Source organism: Rissa tridactyla, chromosome Z (assembly GCF_028500815.1).
Source record: "Rissa tridactyla isolate bRisTri1 chromosome Z, bRisTri1.patW.cur.20221130, whole genome shotgun sequence".
Classification (NCBI taxonomy): Eukaryota; Metazoa; Chordata; class Aves; order Charadriiformes; family Laridae; genus Rissa; species Rissa tridactyla.
This window is the reverse complement of record NC_071497.1, coordinates 84,419,098-84,431,727: the sequence shown is the minus strand read 5'-3', so window position 1 is coordinate 84,431,727 and position 12,630 is coordinate 84,419,098. Positions and strand designations below refer to the sequence as shown.

At 50.0% G+C, this 12,630-nt stretch overlaps 1 protein-coding gene across 3 annotated transcripts in view; it reads left to right on the top strand.

Annotated features, from left to right (window-relative positions):
- LOC128902967 (mothers against decapentaplegic homolog 7-like) overlaps nucleotides 1–10,738 on the top strand; it is a 28,653-nt gene extending 17,915 nt beyond the window's left edge. The window contains exon 3 of one of the 3 annotated variants that reach the window (XM_054186760.1): nucleotides 10,005–10,738. In XM_054186760.1, coding sequence (XP_054042735.1) covers nucleotides 10,005–10,543 — 539 coding nt within the window. In that variant the 3' untranslated portion in view covers nucleotides 10,544–10,738. The remainder of the gene's footprint in view (nucleotides 1–10,004) is intronic. The other 2 variants (XM_054186759.1, XM_054186758.1) reach the window with 2 other exon arrangements.
- The last annotated feature ends 1,892 nt before the right edge of the window (nucleotides 10,739–12,630 follow it).

The following is a 12,630-nucleotide window of genomic DNA, read 5'->3' as shown; positions in this document are numbered from 1 at the left end:
CATGGGAGGATGCTGCTGGGTCACGGTGATGCCACCCCGGCTGTGGCGTTGTCCCTGCCTGGGACACGGCTCTGCTGCTGCCACCGAAAGCAGAGTGGGATGAGCGCAAGGAGCTTTTTTTGTTTTTTTTGTTTTTTTTGTTTTTTTTTTTTAAATCCATGGGATGCCGACCTGCCCCGTTTTATAGCCCGGGGCAAACCTCTGCCGGCCTCTGTCTGCGAAAGCGGGGGGGGGGGGGGAGTGCCAACTCCGCCGGAGCGCCGGGAGGGTTAATTACTTAATGAATGTAATATTCTCTATAATTGCTGAGCGTTATTAATCCAGAGCAAAGTGAGAGGCAAGGGGAGGGGTGCGTGCGTGGCCCGGGCCTGTGAACTCCCATCCAAACGCCGTCCGTCCATCCGTCCGTCCATCCCTCGTTTGCCCCCCTGCCCGGCTAGGGACCGATGCCGTCCATCCGTCTGTCCGTCCGTCCGTCCCTGGGCGGCGACCCGGCCTGTCCGCCAGCGTGTGCTTCGCCGCCCGCTCTTAGGAATAGGCGTGATTAGATTATGAAGGCAGACAGAAGTAATGATTAACTTTTTCAGTCTGCGCGCTGTCTCCAGTCTGGCGCTGGGTGTTTTTTTTTCCCCCCTAAGTAGGCCCTGGCCCCGCGCGTCGACAGGGTATTAGGTTGTAAAGAAAGCCAGGAGGAATGAAGGCAAGGGAGGGGAAAGGGAGGGGGGGGGGAGCCTTTTCCATCGGATCCGGGACTGGAATTTATTGGCAGGAATGCAGTAAATGCTCCAAATGCCAGCCCAGCTAAACAGTTTTCATAATTGTTACAGAGCGGGGCACGACGGGCGTGAAAAGGACTTTTGTTCCAAGCTTGCTTTTTTTCCACGGGTTTGCATCCCTGCGAGGGATGCTGCTCTGGAGAAGGGAGCTGGGGCCGGGGGGGGGTGGTGGTGGTGGTCTTATTTTATTTTTTTTAATTATTTTTGAGGGGGGGGTGGGAAACACACCTTTACGTCCGTTTGCGGTCTTTGGGGGAGAATTCTAGGTCGGTGTGCTGCGAGGAGAGGCCTTTTTTATTATTATTTTTTATTTTTTTTCCCCTTCAGTGTTGAAATGAGAGCGGCGGCGATGCCGTGTGTGTGTGTGTGTGTGTGTGCGTGGAATGCAGTTGGGGCGGAGGCTGGGGGGGGGAAATCCCAACACACATCTGGGTATTAGGTATCCGTTTGGAAATCCTAGACTGCTCTGCTTCAGTTTTTATTAAGGTCTTTACAAGGTTTTTAACGTGTAGCCCACGGAGCTACACGTTGTCGGGGGGAGGGGGGCGGGAGGAGTTGTGGCTTTCCTGGGGGCCATATCCCTGCCCTCCCCGGGGCATCGCCAGGTACCGGGCGACCTCCCCCCTTGTCGTGGCAATGGCAGAGCTTTAAGGTCTTCGGCAGAGCTTTAAGGTCTTCGTTCTCTAAAACGGAGGAGCGTGGTGGCTGTGTTGAGGGAGGGGGGGCTGGCATGGCCTGGTGGCCTCTGGTGGCTTCGGGCCTCAGCGTCGGTGGCTTAACCCTGCGCTGGAAGGACGATGGGCAGGATGCTCCAGCACAACCCAAGCCGGGAGAGATATTTTGGCAAGCTCATCCTCAGGTCTGATTTGCATCGTCGTAAGCCCTTTGTGTGCTGGCTTTCTCCTTCTCAGAAGGTTTCTGGTTGAGGTCTGGGTTGGGTTTGGGTGGAGAAGAGGTGTGTCTTGGTAGCTGCTGAGGAACATCTCCAGGAGCTGGGGCTGGTACCAACCCTGGGGTTGCTCGAGGGTCGCATGACAGCATCTCACCAACGCTGGCTTGGGCTTCCTGCATTTTCCAGAGGAGCCTCTTGGCTGATTGTCATTCAAATGTCATTATTCCGGGTTGCTATCAAGGCAGGGGAGGGGGACAGAGAGTGCTGTGATGGCCTCCTGAGCCAGCAACAAGTCCACCCAGGACATCCCCACCAGTGCTGGGGAATAGAAATAGGGACACAAGCAGCAAAAATAGGATTTGGGGGTGGGTTCCGCATGGACCTGCATGTCCTCTTGCCTGTCTGGGTGGCCTGGGGTGGGGGGGGGTATGTGTGTGTGTCTCTCAAAAACCCCATGGGTGTTGGCAGCAACGCTCTGGAAGGATATCCCCTCTTGAAGCATCCCTTTGTCCCACCCGACTGTGCCGGGTTGGAGCTTAGGGAAGGGATTCCCGTCCTACTGCTTTTTTGAAACGAGGGAAAAGTTTTCCCACACCTTTGAGGGGTGCAGGAGGAGAGGCAGATAAAGAAGGTTCTTTAAATTAAAACTTCAAAAAATAATTAGACCGACTGTATACTAAACAACAGCAAAGAGGCCCATTTACTGTAAATATTATGAATGGATTTGGCTGGCTTCTTCATCCCCACCCTTCCTCTAAGGCTTTTCTCTGAGCTGAGTCGAAATTCGGCCTTCAGACAGCACGGTACTCTATAATTTGCATGGCTGATGAGGCCCGAAGCCTGGTACGGAGGAAACTGGAGTCAGCTGGCTCCTCTCTAACCGCTGGAGACGGGCAGACAGGCATTTTTTGGTGTGTGCCTGCATGGTTGGTTTTTTTTTTTTTTTTTTCTTTTTTTTTTTTTTTTCTTCCCCTTGTAGCTGCGGCCTTGCTTGGCTTTTAAAGCAAACGGGCACCAAAAAAAAAAAGAAAAAAAAGGTTGTTCTTCTCGAGTCGTTTCTTAGCCGTGGTAATTGATTAATCACCGTAATTAGACAGGAGCAGTGACTAATAGGATGTTTATGAAGCAAACTTCTGGTTTGGTGGACTCCGTGAACTCAGCAGTTTCACTTTGGTTCTTTCTTCACCGTCCTTCGATGCTGGGGACGGGGGGGAGCTGGGCTTCCTTCACAACGTCTGTGTTGATCACCCTCTGTTTTTCAAGCTTGGACATCCCTCCTGGGCCAGCCTTGGCCTTCGCCAAACTGGTGCCCGTTCTCGAGGCGTTGTGGGTCTGCAACAACCCGCTTGCAGGGACCCTTTCTGGGTTTGTTTTCTTGCTTTTGTGTCCCATCCCTGAATTAACCCTCAAAGCTCAGGGCTGGGTTCCAGGTTGAACGAAGGTTGACTCCCACCAAATTGGGGGCGGGAACCTTAGGGGATGTCCTCGGGGATTGGTCATCTCCTCTGCCCAGCATCTAACCCGACCTCATTTTTGTCTTGATCTCACAAGAGGGTTTCCCGGCCATGGTGAAGGTGATGGAAGTTCTCGGTTGAGTCACCAGGGGACCGGGCAGAGCACTCCCAAGCTCGTAGGTTGCCGCTCATCATGATTCTGAACCAAAGTTACAAATATCAGGAAATCCCAGACACTCCTCCTTCCCCTGGTGGCTTCTGCCAAATTTTATCCTCTGTGTCCTCATCAGACTTGCACGTTTTCAAATCTGTTGGCAACGTCTCAAGCTTCTGGATCCCAGCCCTTAGAAAACTTCAGCAAATCGAAGTTTTGAAGGGCAAAACTCAGGTGGACGTTTATTTTCGTGCAAGGTTGCCTTATTTTGCTCGGAGCAAGGAGCCGTTCAAGTGGCGGGGTGGACAACTTGTTAATAAATTAAAAGGAAGAATCTTAAGGCTCTTTAGCCTGCATGACTACTGTATACGTTGAGTAATAAGAGCTGCCTAATTAGACATAGACACAAATTTATGGTCTAGCCTGTCAATCCGCGGATTAAGGACTCCGTAAGTACCTACTGACACGATGGGCTGTAATGGCTCCTAAAGAGATGTTATGGTCTATCGTGTGAATAATCCACAGATTAAGGGCTCCCTAAGTATGTGTTGACGTGACCGACTGTCCCAGCTCTTTGGGGGCTCTTGTGTTGGCGCGGTGGAAGGACCCCACGGGCCACCTTGGGCGGTGGCATCCCTGCAGTAGGTAAGGGGTTTATTTTCTCTGCAAACAACAGGAGGCTTAACACATGACCGTCCTCTAAATTAGTCTTTCAGAAACCATCCCAGCCGGCAAAAGCAGGGGGAGGGCGAGGAAGCTGAAGCTGTCTAGCCCTTGTGTGCAGGGAGATATAAAAGGTTTGGGGCAAACATTGCCGTGGGTGGTGTCTCCAGGCTGCCCACAAACTCCGTTAAAGGCACAAAGACCCTTTTCTGCAGCAGGATATATCCTTTAATTTGGATTTTTTTTTTTTTTTACTTTTTTTTTTTTGCGCTTTGCTTTTGCAAAGCATACCTGGAAATCCGGCTTTGAAGGGTTTTTCTTGGGTTTTTTTTTTTTTCTTTTCTTTTTGTTTGTTCCCCCGCCCAAGTAGCCTGTGAATTACCCGAGAGATGAGAAAGGAAGCAAGATTTCCATTTTTGGCGCCCGTTCTTCTTTGCTTTGATGACCTGTATGGTTGCAAGTCATGCTTGGGTGTCCTCCTCACCTGGATGTAATGCCCGTTCGCTTCTCGAGTAAGAGTTTAGGGGTTGTGTTTTCCCCGAGATCCTGCAAAAACAGCGCTTGCCAGTAGCACAAGGGGCAAAATTGCAAACCCGAGTGCCCCGAGTTGCCCTGAGGACCCTCAAGAGGAGCATCTAAAACCCCATAAAAAGCTCCGGGGTTTGTGTCTCCATCTCTTCCATCTCAAGAAGCCGGAGAAGATGGGGGATCTGGCTCTGCCCCGGGCTCGCAAATGCCGCTTAAGGTCAGCCAAGAGAGATTACCGGGCGCGAGACGCTCTGAGCTTGGTCTCAGCCTTGGCCCTGGCTAGACGACACGTTGTGCTGACACCAGTCCAGCCAATTTTTTTTTTAAGCACAGATGCCCTCCACGTGTGCTGACGGACAAAGGAGGAAGGACCGTGGGTTCATCTGCTCATCAGCGGTGCTCACATCGCTCGTTTTCCAGCAGAAAGCTGCCTCCTGGGAAGCCAGGCAGGGATCTTAGCATTCCCTCAGGTCCCCCCTGCTGCCCCAGGAGCTCACATCTGGGTCCTGGTCCTTCTAGGAAAGGTCCATAAGCCCAATCTCCTTTTGGTGCTGTGATTTCGTGGTGGACATCTACATGAATTTATCCGTTGTCTTTACCCGTTTGTGTTGGATTATGGGTAGTGCGTGCAGTGTCACCTCCGCAAGTGGCCCAGGTGAAGGTACCACAAAACCTGAGCAACCTGATCTAGTTGAAGCTGTCCCTGCTCATTGCAGGGGGGTTGGACTAGATGGCCTTGAAAGGTCCCTTCCAACCCAAACCATTCTGTGATTCTTTATCATTCAGGGACTCTGTATCAGGGAGCGTAGCGAATTTAGATGAGATATTGGGAAGAAATTCTTCGCCGTGAGGGTGGCGAGCCCCTGGCCCTGGCCCAGGTTGCCCAGAGAAGCTGTGGCTGCCCCATCCCTGGAGGTGTTCAAGGCCAGGTTGGCCGGGGCTTGGAGCAACCTGATCTGGGGGATTGGAACTAGGTGGTCTTGAAGGTCCCTTCCAACCCAAACCATTCTGTGATTCTATGAAAATGAGGAGACTTTCGTTAGTCTAGATGATGCCTAGGGTGGATGGGTAGATGACGCCATGGTGAGTATTGTGTGAGGGTTGATCTTTGGTGGGAACTCCAGCCCCAGGGATCACAGAGGAATGTGGGGAGAGGTGTGACGGTGAGAAGTTCAGGAAGAGCATGAGAAGATGCTTTGGGTCAAAGCTACTCTTAAAAAAATATTATCTGAAAAGTATAAATACGTTGTTTGGAAGACTTTTACAGCTGTATAATTTAATTTGCATCTCGTCCTAATATCATTGAGGAAAGATCCAATTACAGGCGTTTAAAAACCTAATGAGGAACGCGGTTGTATTCCCATTTTTCAGCGCCGAGTTGTTGTTATCGTGGATATCGGTGACAATTGAGATAGCTCTTGACTTGATTAGGTGGGAGGAGTCCCGGCGGGTGAGATAGCTCAGCGTGCGCTAAACTTGCTGTTTTTCTTTCGAAGTCGGTTGATTACAGGAAAACCTTTAGCTGTGTCAAAACAAAACAAAGCAAAACAAAAGATCGCCAGCCCACCTCCCCTCTACGTTCGTGAACTTGGCACCGGGACAAGGCGGAGGGCCGAAAGCCGGCCAGGAGCTGCGTCCCGAGCTCCTAATGAAACCGCTGGAGCTCAGAAAGAAAAAAATCCACGGTTTCGTCATCTTAAAAGGGTTCGTGTGTCGAGGAGAAAAGCCACACCAGAAATTTTCGGTCCCTTCCAAGTCACGTGAGATGTGGATCCTCCTGCCGCAGCTTGGGAGAACCAAGCGTGGGGCTGTAACTGGTACATTTGGGTGTTTCCGTGGCGTGAATCTCCCATATCCACCTTCAGTTGGAACCTTCTGGGTTTCAGCAGCTTTTAAATTTTTTGAGGTTGTTACTCCTGTGTTCCCATCCTCCAGAATTTCCGTATGGATGTAACATTTTCTTGCAGCATCCCTGCCCGGAGCAGGATGATGCCCTGAGCCCGCGGGCAGCGTGTGCGCACCCAAAGCTAGAAAAATCCCGGCTGTGGCCTTTTATTGGGCAATTTTGGGCAGGACTCGATGTTCCCAAGGGTCAAGGCAGGTGGTGGGGAAACCGGCTTCCGATGCCGGTTGGTGTGTTGGGAAGTAGCTGGGATGATGCTTTTGGGGAGGACACTCTTCCCAGGGATGTGCCGGTAAAAGTCAGGGCAGCCCTTCAGGAGGGTGTAAAAAAAAAAAAAAAAAAAAAGGAAAAAAAACCCCAGTTTTTCAGTGGGAATGTGATGTTGAATGATGTGGTTGGGCTGGGGCATCGCCGCCTTCATTGCTGTCCGCACCAAACTTCCCAAAAAGTTCCCCCCCCAGGTCTTTGGGGTATCAAGTTAATGCCTTGATTTCACCCCTCCGTGCTCTGCTTCACACCGCCGTTCTCCGTAAACCCAACTTTGTGATCAATATGACTTAATTCGCTCAATTCCTGCGGGCAGGCTTGCTTTATTTGCAGTTATTTTTATATATATATTTTTTTTATTATTATTTTTTTTTTTTTTTCACAATAAGCTTGCACAATGCGCTGGCGGGGGGAGGGCCTGACGGAGCCCCTAGGCAGGCTGTAATGCAAACCGTGGAAAATAATAATAAACCAATGATAGCAGCAAGCGGAGAGGGATGCTTAATAATGAAATAATAGCGCGGATGTTTATAGCATTAAACATTATCATTGTTTGGTGGAATACGGGAACGCTCCCAGTTCGCTGGGAGTTTTCCAGGCATTTAGAAAGGGACGGGTTTGCTCCGAGGAGCTCGTAAAAACGATGCTTTTCACTCAAAACAAGAATCCCAAAGCGTTCCTCAGCCGTTTCTTGGGCCGTCGCGCACGAGGACGCGTTGAGGGCGGCGCTGTGGCCGCCAGTATCCCGGGATGCGGGTTTTTAGGTGGGTTTGCGGCAGGCGGAGACGAGAGTTGGATGATGGGTCCTGATGAACCCAGCGGGGCGTTTTGGGGCAAAAATCCACCTAGTTGCTTCATTTGCCCAGACCCGCGGTCATTGCCACCAAAAAAGCCTTTTGGGGAAAAAATTTTCCCTCCGTCCCTGAAGGCAGCATCTCTGCGTCATTTTTTCCTCCTCTCCTGCCTCCGCTGCCTGAGTGATGCCACCGGCTTTTCCCACCCCTTTTCCCGGCGGATGCCGGAGTCGGGGAGGCGGGTGGGAGCTCGGGAGGCTCCGCCGGGGTCCCAACAACGGTGAAAAGCGGCTTTAGCGGCGGCTGGCAGGGAGGCCTGATCCTGTTTATCCGCGCTCAAGCCTTATATTCTCATGGCTTTTTGACTAGACATCCAGTCAACAGCCGAATCCCGCAAACGGAAGAGGCTCTGGCGTATTTATACTGTGTGCTGGCATCGGCTCCTTAAAAAAAAAAAAAAAAATATATCCTGGATTACCTAAGACTTGTCCTTGAGGTCTGGTCACCCCATGTCATTGAAAAACCTAGTGGGATTCATTCATGAACTTCCAGCCCTCCATAAAGGTCTGTTCATTCATAGCCAAGGCAGTTTTCTTCTTTTTTTTTTTTTTTTAAGTTTTTTTTTTTTTTTTTCAAATGCGCTGGCAATTAAATAACTCTCTGTAAGCGGCAAGGAGCTACTTGTTGAGTGGTCTTCACTAACGCAAGCACAAATATCAGGTGAAAAACTCTTCCCCCCACCCCACCGCCGCCTGAAAGGGATGCTTTTATGTTCAAATAAATTAAAACCTATAGGATTTTCGGCGGGGTTCGATAGCTGTTGCTCCGAAATTCCCTCAACTGCTCTAAAACCAAACCCAAGGAGCTCTGAGCATCGTTGGGGGGGGGGGGGGGGGGCGCGATGAGTGATGGAGACAGACCCAGGAGCATCATCTCCCTGGATCCAGGAGCGTCTGTGTCCCGTCCCCCCCCCAAATTCCTCTATCTCCTGAGCATCGCCCCCCCCCCCCCCAAATTCCTCTGTCTCCCAGGAAATATCATCCCCGGGGGGGTTTCTTGCCCTGCTGGGTGCCCCCCTTGGGTGGGGGGCACCCCATTGGGGGTTTCAGCCGGGAGCGAGGGTCCCTGTTTCGGGGCGTACGCAGTCAGGCCCGTTTTTAGTAGCTGCCTCCAGCAACTGGAGAAATATTTTCCTCGCTGGCATAGAAATGAGGAAATTAAAAGTGTGTGGCTGGGTTTGGTTTTGGGTTTTTTTTTTTTTTTTTTTCCCCCTTCTTTTTTTTCTTTTTTTTTTTTTTTTTCTTAAAAGCACAGTGCGGGGCTTGAAGCACGACTCGGAGACGGGAGAAAAAAAAAAAACAAACAAAAAAACGCCCGCGTTGGGAAAACTGCCTTATTAATAGCAAAAAAAAAAAAAAACAAAAAAACCAAAAAAAAAACCAAACCAGAAAACAAGGCAGCCAGCGTAACGCTGCGGTTACCTGGGCTGGGGGGGCACTTTGGGGGGGATGCTGGGGCGATGCCGGGAGAGCTTTGGGGTGCCGGGGTCACCCACCGTCCCCGGTCCCGTATCTTCTCCCGTGGTGCAGGGGGTTGTTTCGGCAACGGCTCGCTAACTCCCATTCCCAGCTTGATTTTTCTTTTTTTTTTTTTTAAATATATTCATTTTTTTTTTAAAATACAATTATAAAGATGAATAGTTCCCGGGTCTTAACGTGCCTGATGAGGCTGGAAGGAACTACCCACTGGGCTGCTAGGGCTCCTCCGTCAGGAAAAGGGGCTTTTTCGTGTTTTTTTGGTTCCCCCCCCCCCCCCCCATTGCTTTTTCTTCCTACGTCCTATCCTCGCTGCTCGCAGGGGGTAGCTGCGGGCGGAGGCGTCAAAAGAAGGGCTACAGGAACGAATTTTGGGGTTTTTTGGAGGTTTTTTTTTTTAGGCCATTTTTGTTAACAAGCGCAAGGTTTCTGGTCCCCACCCTGCCGCTGTCTGATGGTGCATCCCACGGGGCTTCATCCAACATCTCCATCTTCTCCCATCACCACCTCTGCCTGCGGGCAGGGAAAAACCCCATCAGCTAGAGCAGAGGAGTCCTTATCCCCTCCGGTCCCCTGGGGTTACTCATGGAAATGGATCCATCGGGCGGTGGGTGCAAGTAAGAGGTTTAAGGGTGTTTGGTCTTGCTGGATCTGGAGCGTCTAATTTCTCCTGTTGGCACTGAAGGTGGTCCTAGTGATGGTTGGGGGTGAGGGGTGGTTGCGCCACTGGCGCTGCCGGTGGGTCTCAAGCTGCTTCTGAAGGTGGACTTGGGGATTCAGGACCTGTAACTGCTACCTACATCGCTAACCAGAGCTGGGCAGGGAAGCAACACAGGTGACAGAACCCTGGGTCAACTTAATGGTCTTAACGGTGGCCTTAACACTTGGCTTTTGGAAATGGTGGATGCGCTATGGGTGTGTGCATGGGCATGCCCATGAAGACATGGGCAGGCAAGGACCTGCCGTTGTTTTGTTGCATCGCTTTTGGGTCGTATTAACCCCACGATGCTCAATTTGTCTTTTTTTTCTTCTCTGTAGATTCCCAAGTTCTTCAGGAGCCGGGGGATCGGTCACACTGGTGTGTGGTGGCATACTGGGAAGAGAAAACGCGCGTGGGTCGGCTGTACTCTGTCCAAGAGCCCTCCCTGGATATCTTCTATGATCTACCTCAGGGGAATGGTTTCTGCCTCGGACAGCTGAACTCGGACAACAAAAGCCAACTGGTGCAGAAGGTCCGCAGCAAGATCGGCTACGGCATCCAGCTCACCAAGGAAGTGGACGGCGTGTGGGTGTACAACCGCAGCAGTTACCCCATCTTCATCAAGTCGGCCACACTGGACAACCCCGACTCCAGGACGTTGCTGGTTCACAAAGTGTTTCCAGGTTTTTCCATCAAGGCTTTTGACTATGAGAAGGCGTACAGCTTGCAGAGACCCAACGACCATGAGTTCATGCAGCAACCATGGACCGGATTTACCGTTCAGATCAGCTTTGTGAAAGGCTGGGGCCAGTGCTACACGAGACAGTTTATCAGCAGTTGCCCGTGCTGGTTGGAGGTTATTTTTAATAACCGATGACTCGAGACAGAGTGGACTCACGACATTTATACTACTTTGCTGCTATTATTTCCTTCTGAGTGCTTGCTTTTCATGCAAAACTTCTCGTTTTTGTTTTGTTTTTGTTCGTTTCCCCCCCAACCCATTTTGAGAAATAGCTTATGGAAAGATTATTTTTTTTTTTTTTGGTGGGGTTTTTTTTTGTTGTTGTTGTTGGGTTTTTTTTATTTTTTTTTTTTTTTGCCTCGGGTCTTTTGATAAATATCCCTTTTTTTTTTTTAAAAGTGTGAATGACCAATAACTCAGAAGGGCGAGAGAAGGGTGGGGGGGTGGGGAATGGATCGCATACGGTAATTATTTCGCGCCTCCGAAAGGATTGTCCTGTGCGATCGGTGGATTCGGAAGCCACTTGCTCTACGTCACAGCTCCTTCTCTCGGATAAAACAACGAGATACCTGCATTTTTTACGCACCGCCTTCCCCTTGCCGCCGGCCGTCGCCGGTGCCGGTGACGCCGAGACCCCTTCCCCAGCGGTGCTAACCCCACGTTGCCACCGAAGGGTATGGTGCAAAACCTTCCCCACCGCGTCTTTATTTGTTCATTTTATTTTTTAAGTTTTTTTTCATTTTGCTTTTCTCATCGCTGGGTTCACGTCTCTTAACGTCGCTGTGTTCATCCTTCCACCGCTTTTTTTTGGGGGGGGGGGGGGGGGGCGGGTGTTTGTTTTGTTTTGTTCCCCCCCCGCCATGGTCATGGATTGATGCAAGGGGAGAAAACCAAGAGCGGAGAAACCTCGCGCGTGGCCCGTCGGGCTTTTATCGTCGGAGCTGAGGTGCGAAGCGACAGGAGCCTGACAACAAAAGCGAAACAAAAACCAAACCGACGAAACAAAGGAAAAAGGAACGGGAAAAGAGAGGAGGAAAAAAAAAAGAAAAACAAAAAAAAAAAAAGTGTTCACGATAGTTGGTCTGTCGTAACCTGCTTCCATCAGGTTATCCCGGTACCATCCTATCTGGAAATGCAGTTGTGCTTTCATTTCTTCTTGAATTCATACACGAGTATGATACTTTTACACTGTTCTTAGCTCAATGAGCATGTTTAGACCTTAACATAAGCTATTTTTCTAAATATAAAGGTTTAAATGAACAAGAGAGCATTCTCATTGGAACTTTAGCATTGTAGTGCTTTGGAAATAAAACACACACACACACACACACACACACACAAAAAGGACTCCTTAAAAAAAAAAAGAACCCTGAGATTTATTAAAGAAAAAAAAAAATGTATTTTATGTTATATATAAATATATTATTACTTGTAAATATAAAGACGTTTTATAAGCATCATTATTTATGTATTGTGCAATGTGTATAAACGAGAAAAAAAAATAAGAAAGATGCACTTTGCTTTAATATAAATGCAAATAACAAATGCCAAATTAAAAAAAAAAAAAAAAAAAAAAAGAACACGAGATTGGTGTTTTTTTCTATGGGTGTTATCATCCAGATGAATGTTTTTTCTAAAAGGAGTTTTATGTTCCATTAAAAAATAAAAACCTACACTTGATCCCAGGCTGTGCGGAGTGGCTTCTTTTAGTGGTGGGGGATGAGGCAGGGAGGAGAGACGCTGCTCCAGGCGGGTATGGCACGGGGTCGGCGGTGGGGACCCCGTGTGGGACCCAGATGGGGGTCACTCCTGAGTTTTGGGGCTCCGTTGGGTGTGCGCAACTCTGGGCTCCCCGACTTGGATGCACCCAAGGAGCCCAAGTCTGGAGGGGCTGGATGGATCTGGGCGGGTTGCACAGGGGTTCCCGGCTCGCTGCCCAAAATCTGCCGGCGTTGGTTTCGTCATTATTCCTGTTTCTCATCGTTTCGACATGAAAGAACCCCCGTGCTAGGAAGCCAGCTCCCATTCGACACTGTCCCAGTCCCTGAAATACCAGGGGAGGCCAAGCTTCTGCACTGTGCTGGGACTTGGGTGGCCCATGCCACCAGGCGAGGAGGAAAATTTGAGGAGAAGAGGGGAAAGCCAGTCCTCGGTGGGTTTTCCTCAACTATTTCCTGCCCTCTTCATCTTCCTCGCCTCTGGAAAGAAAGGCTTTGCCTTTT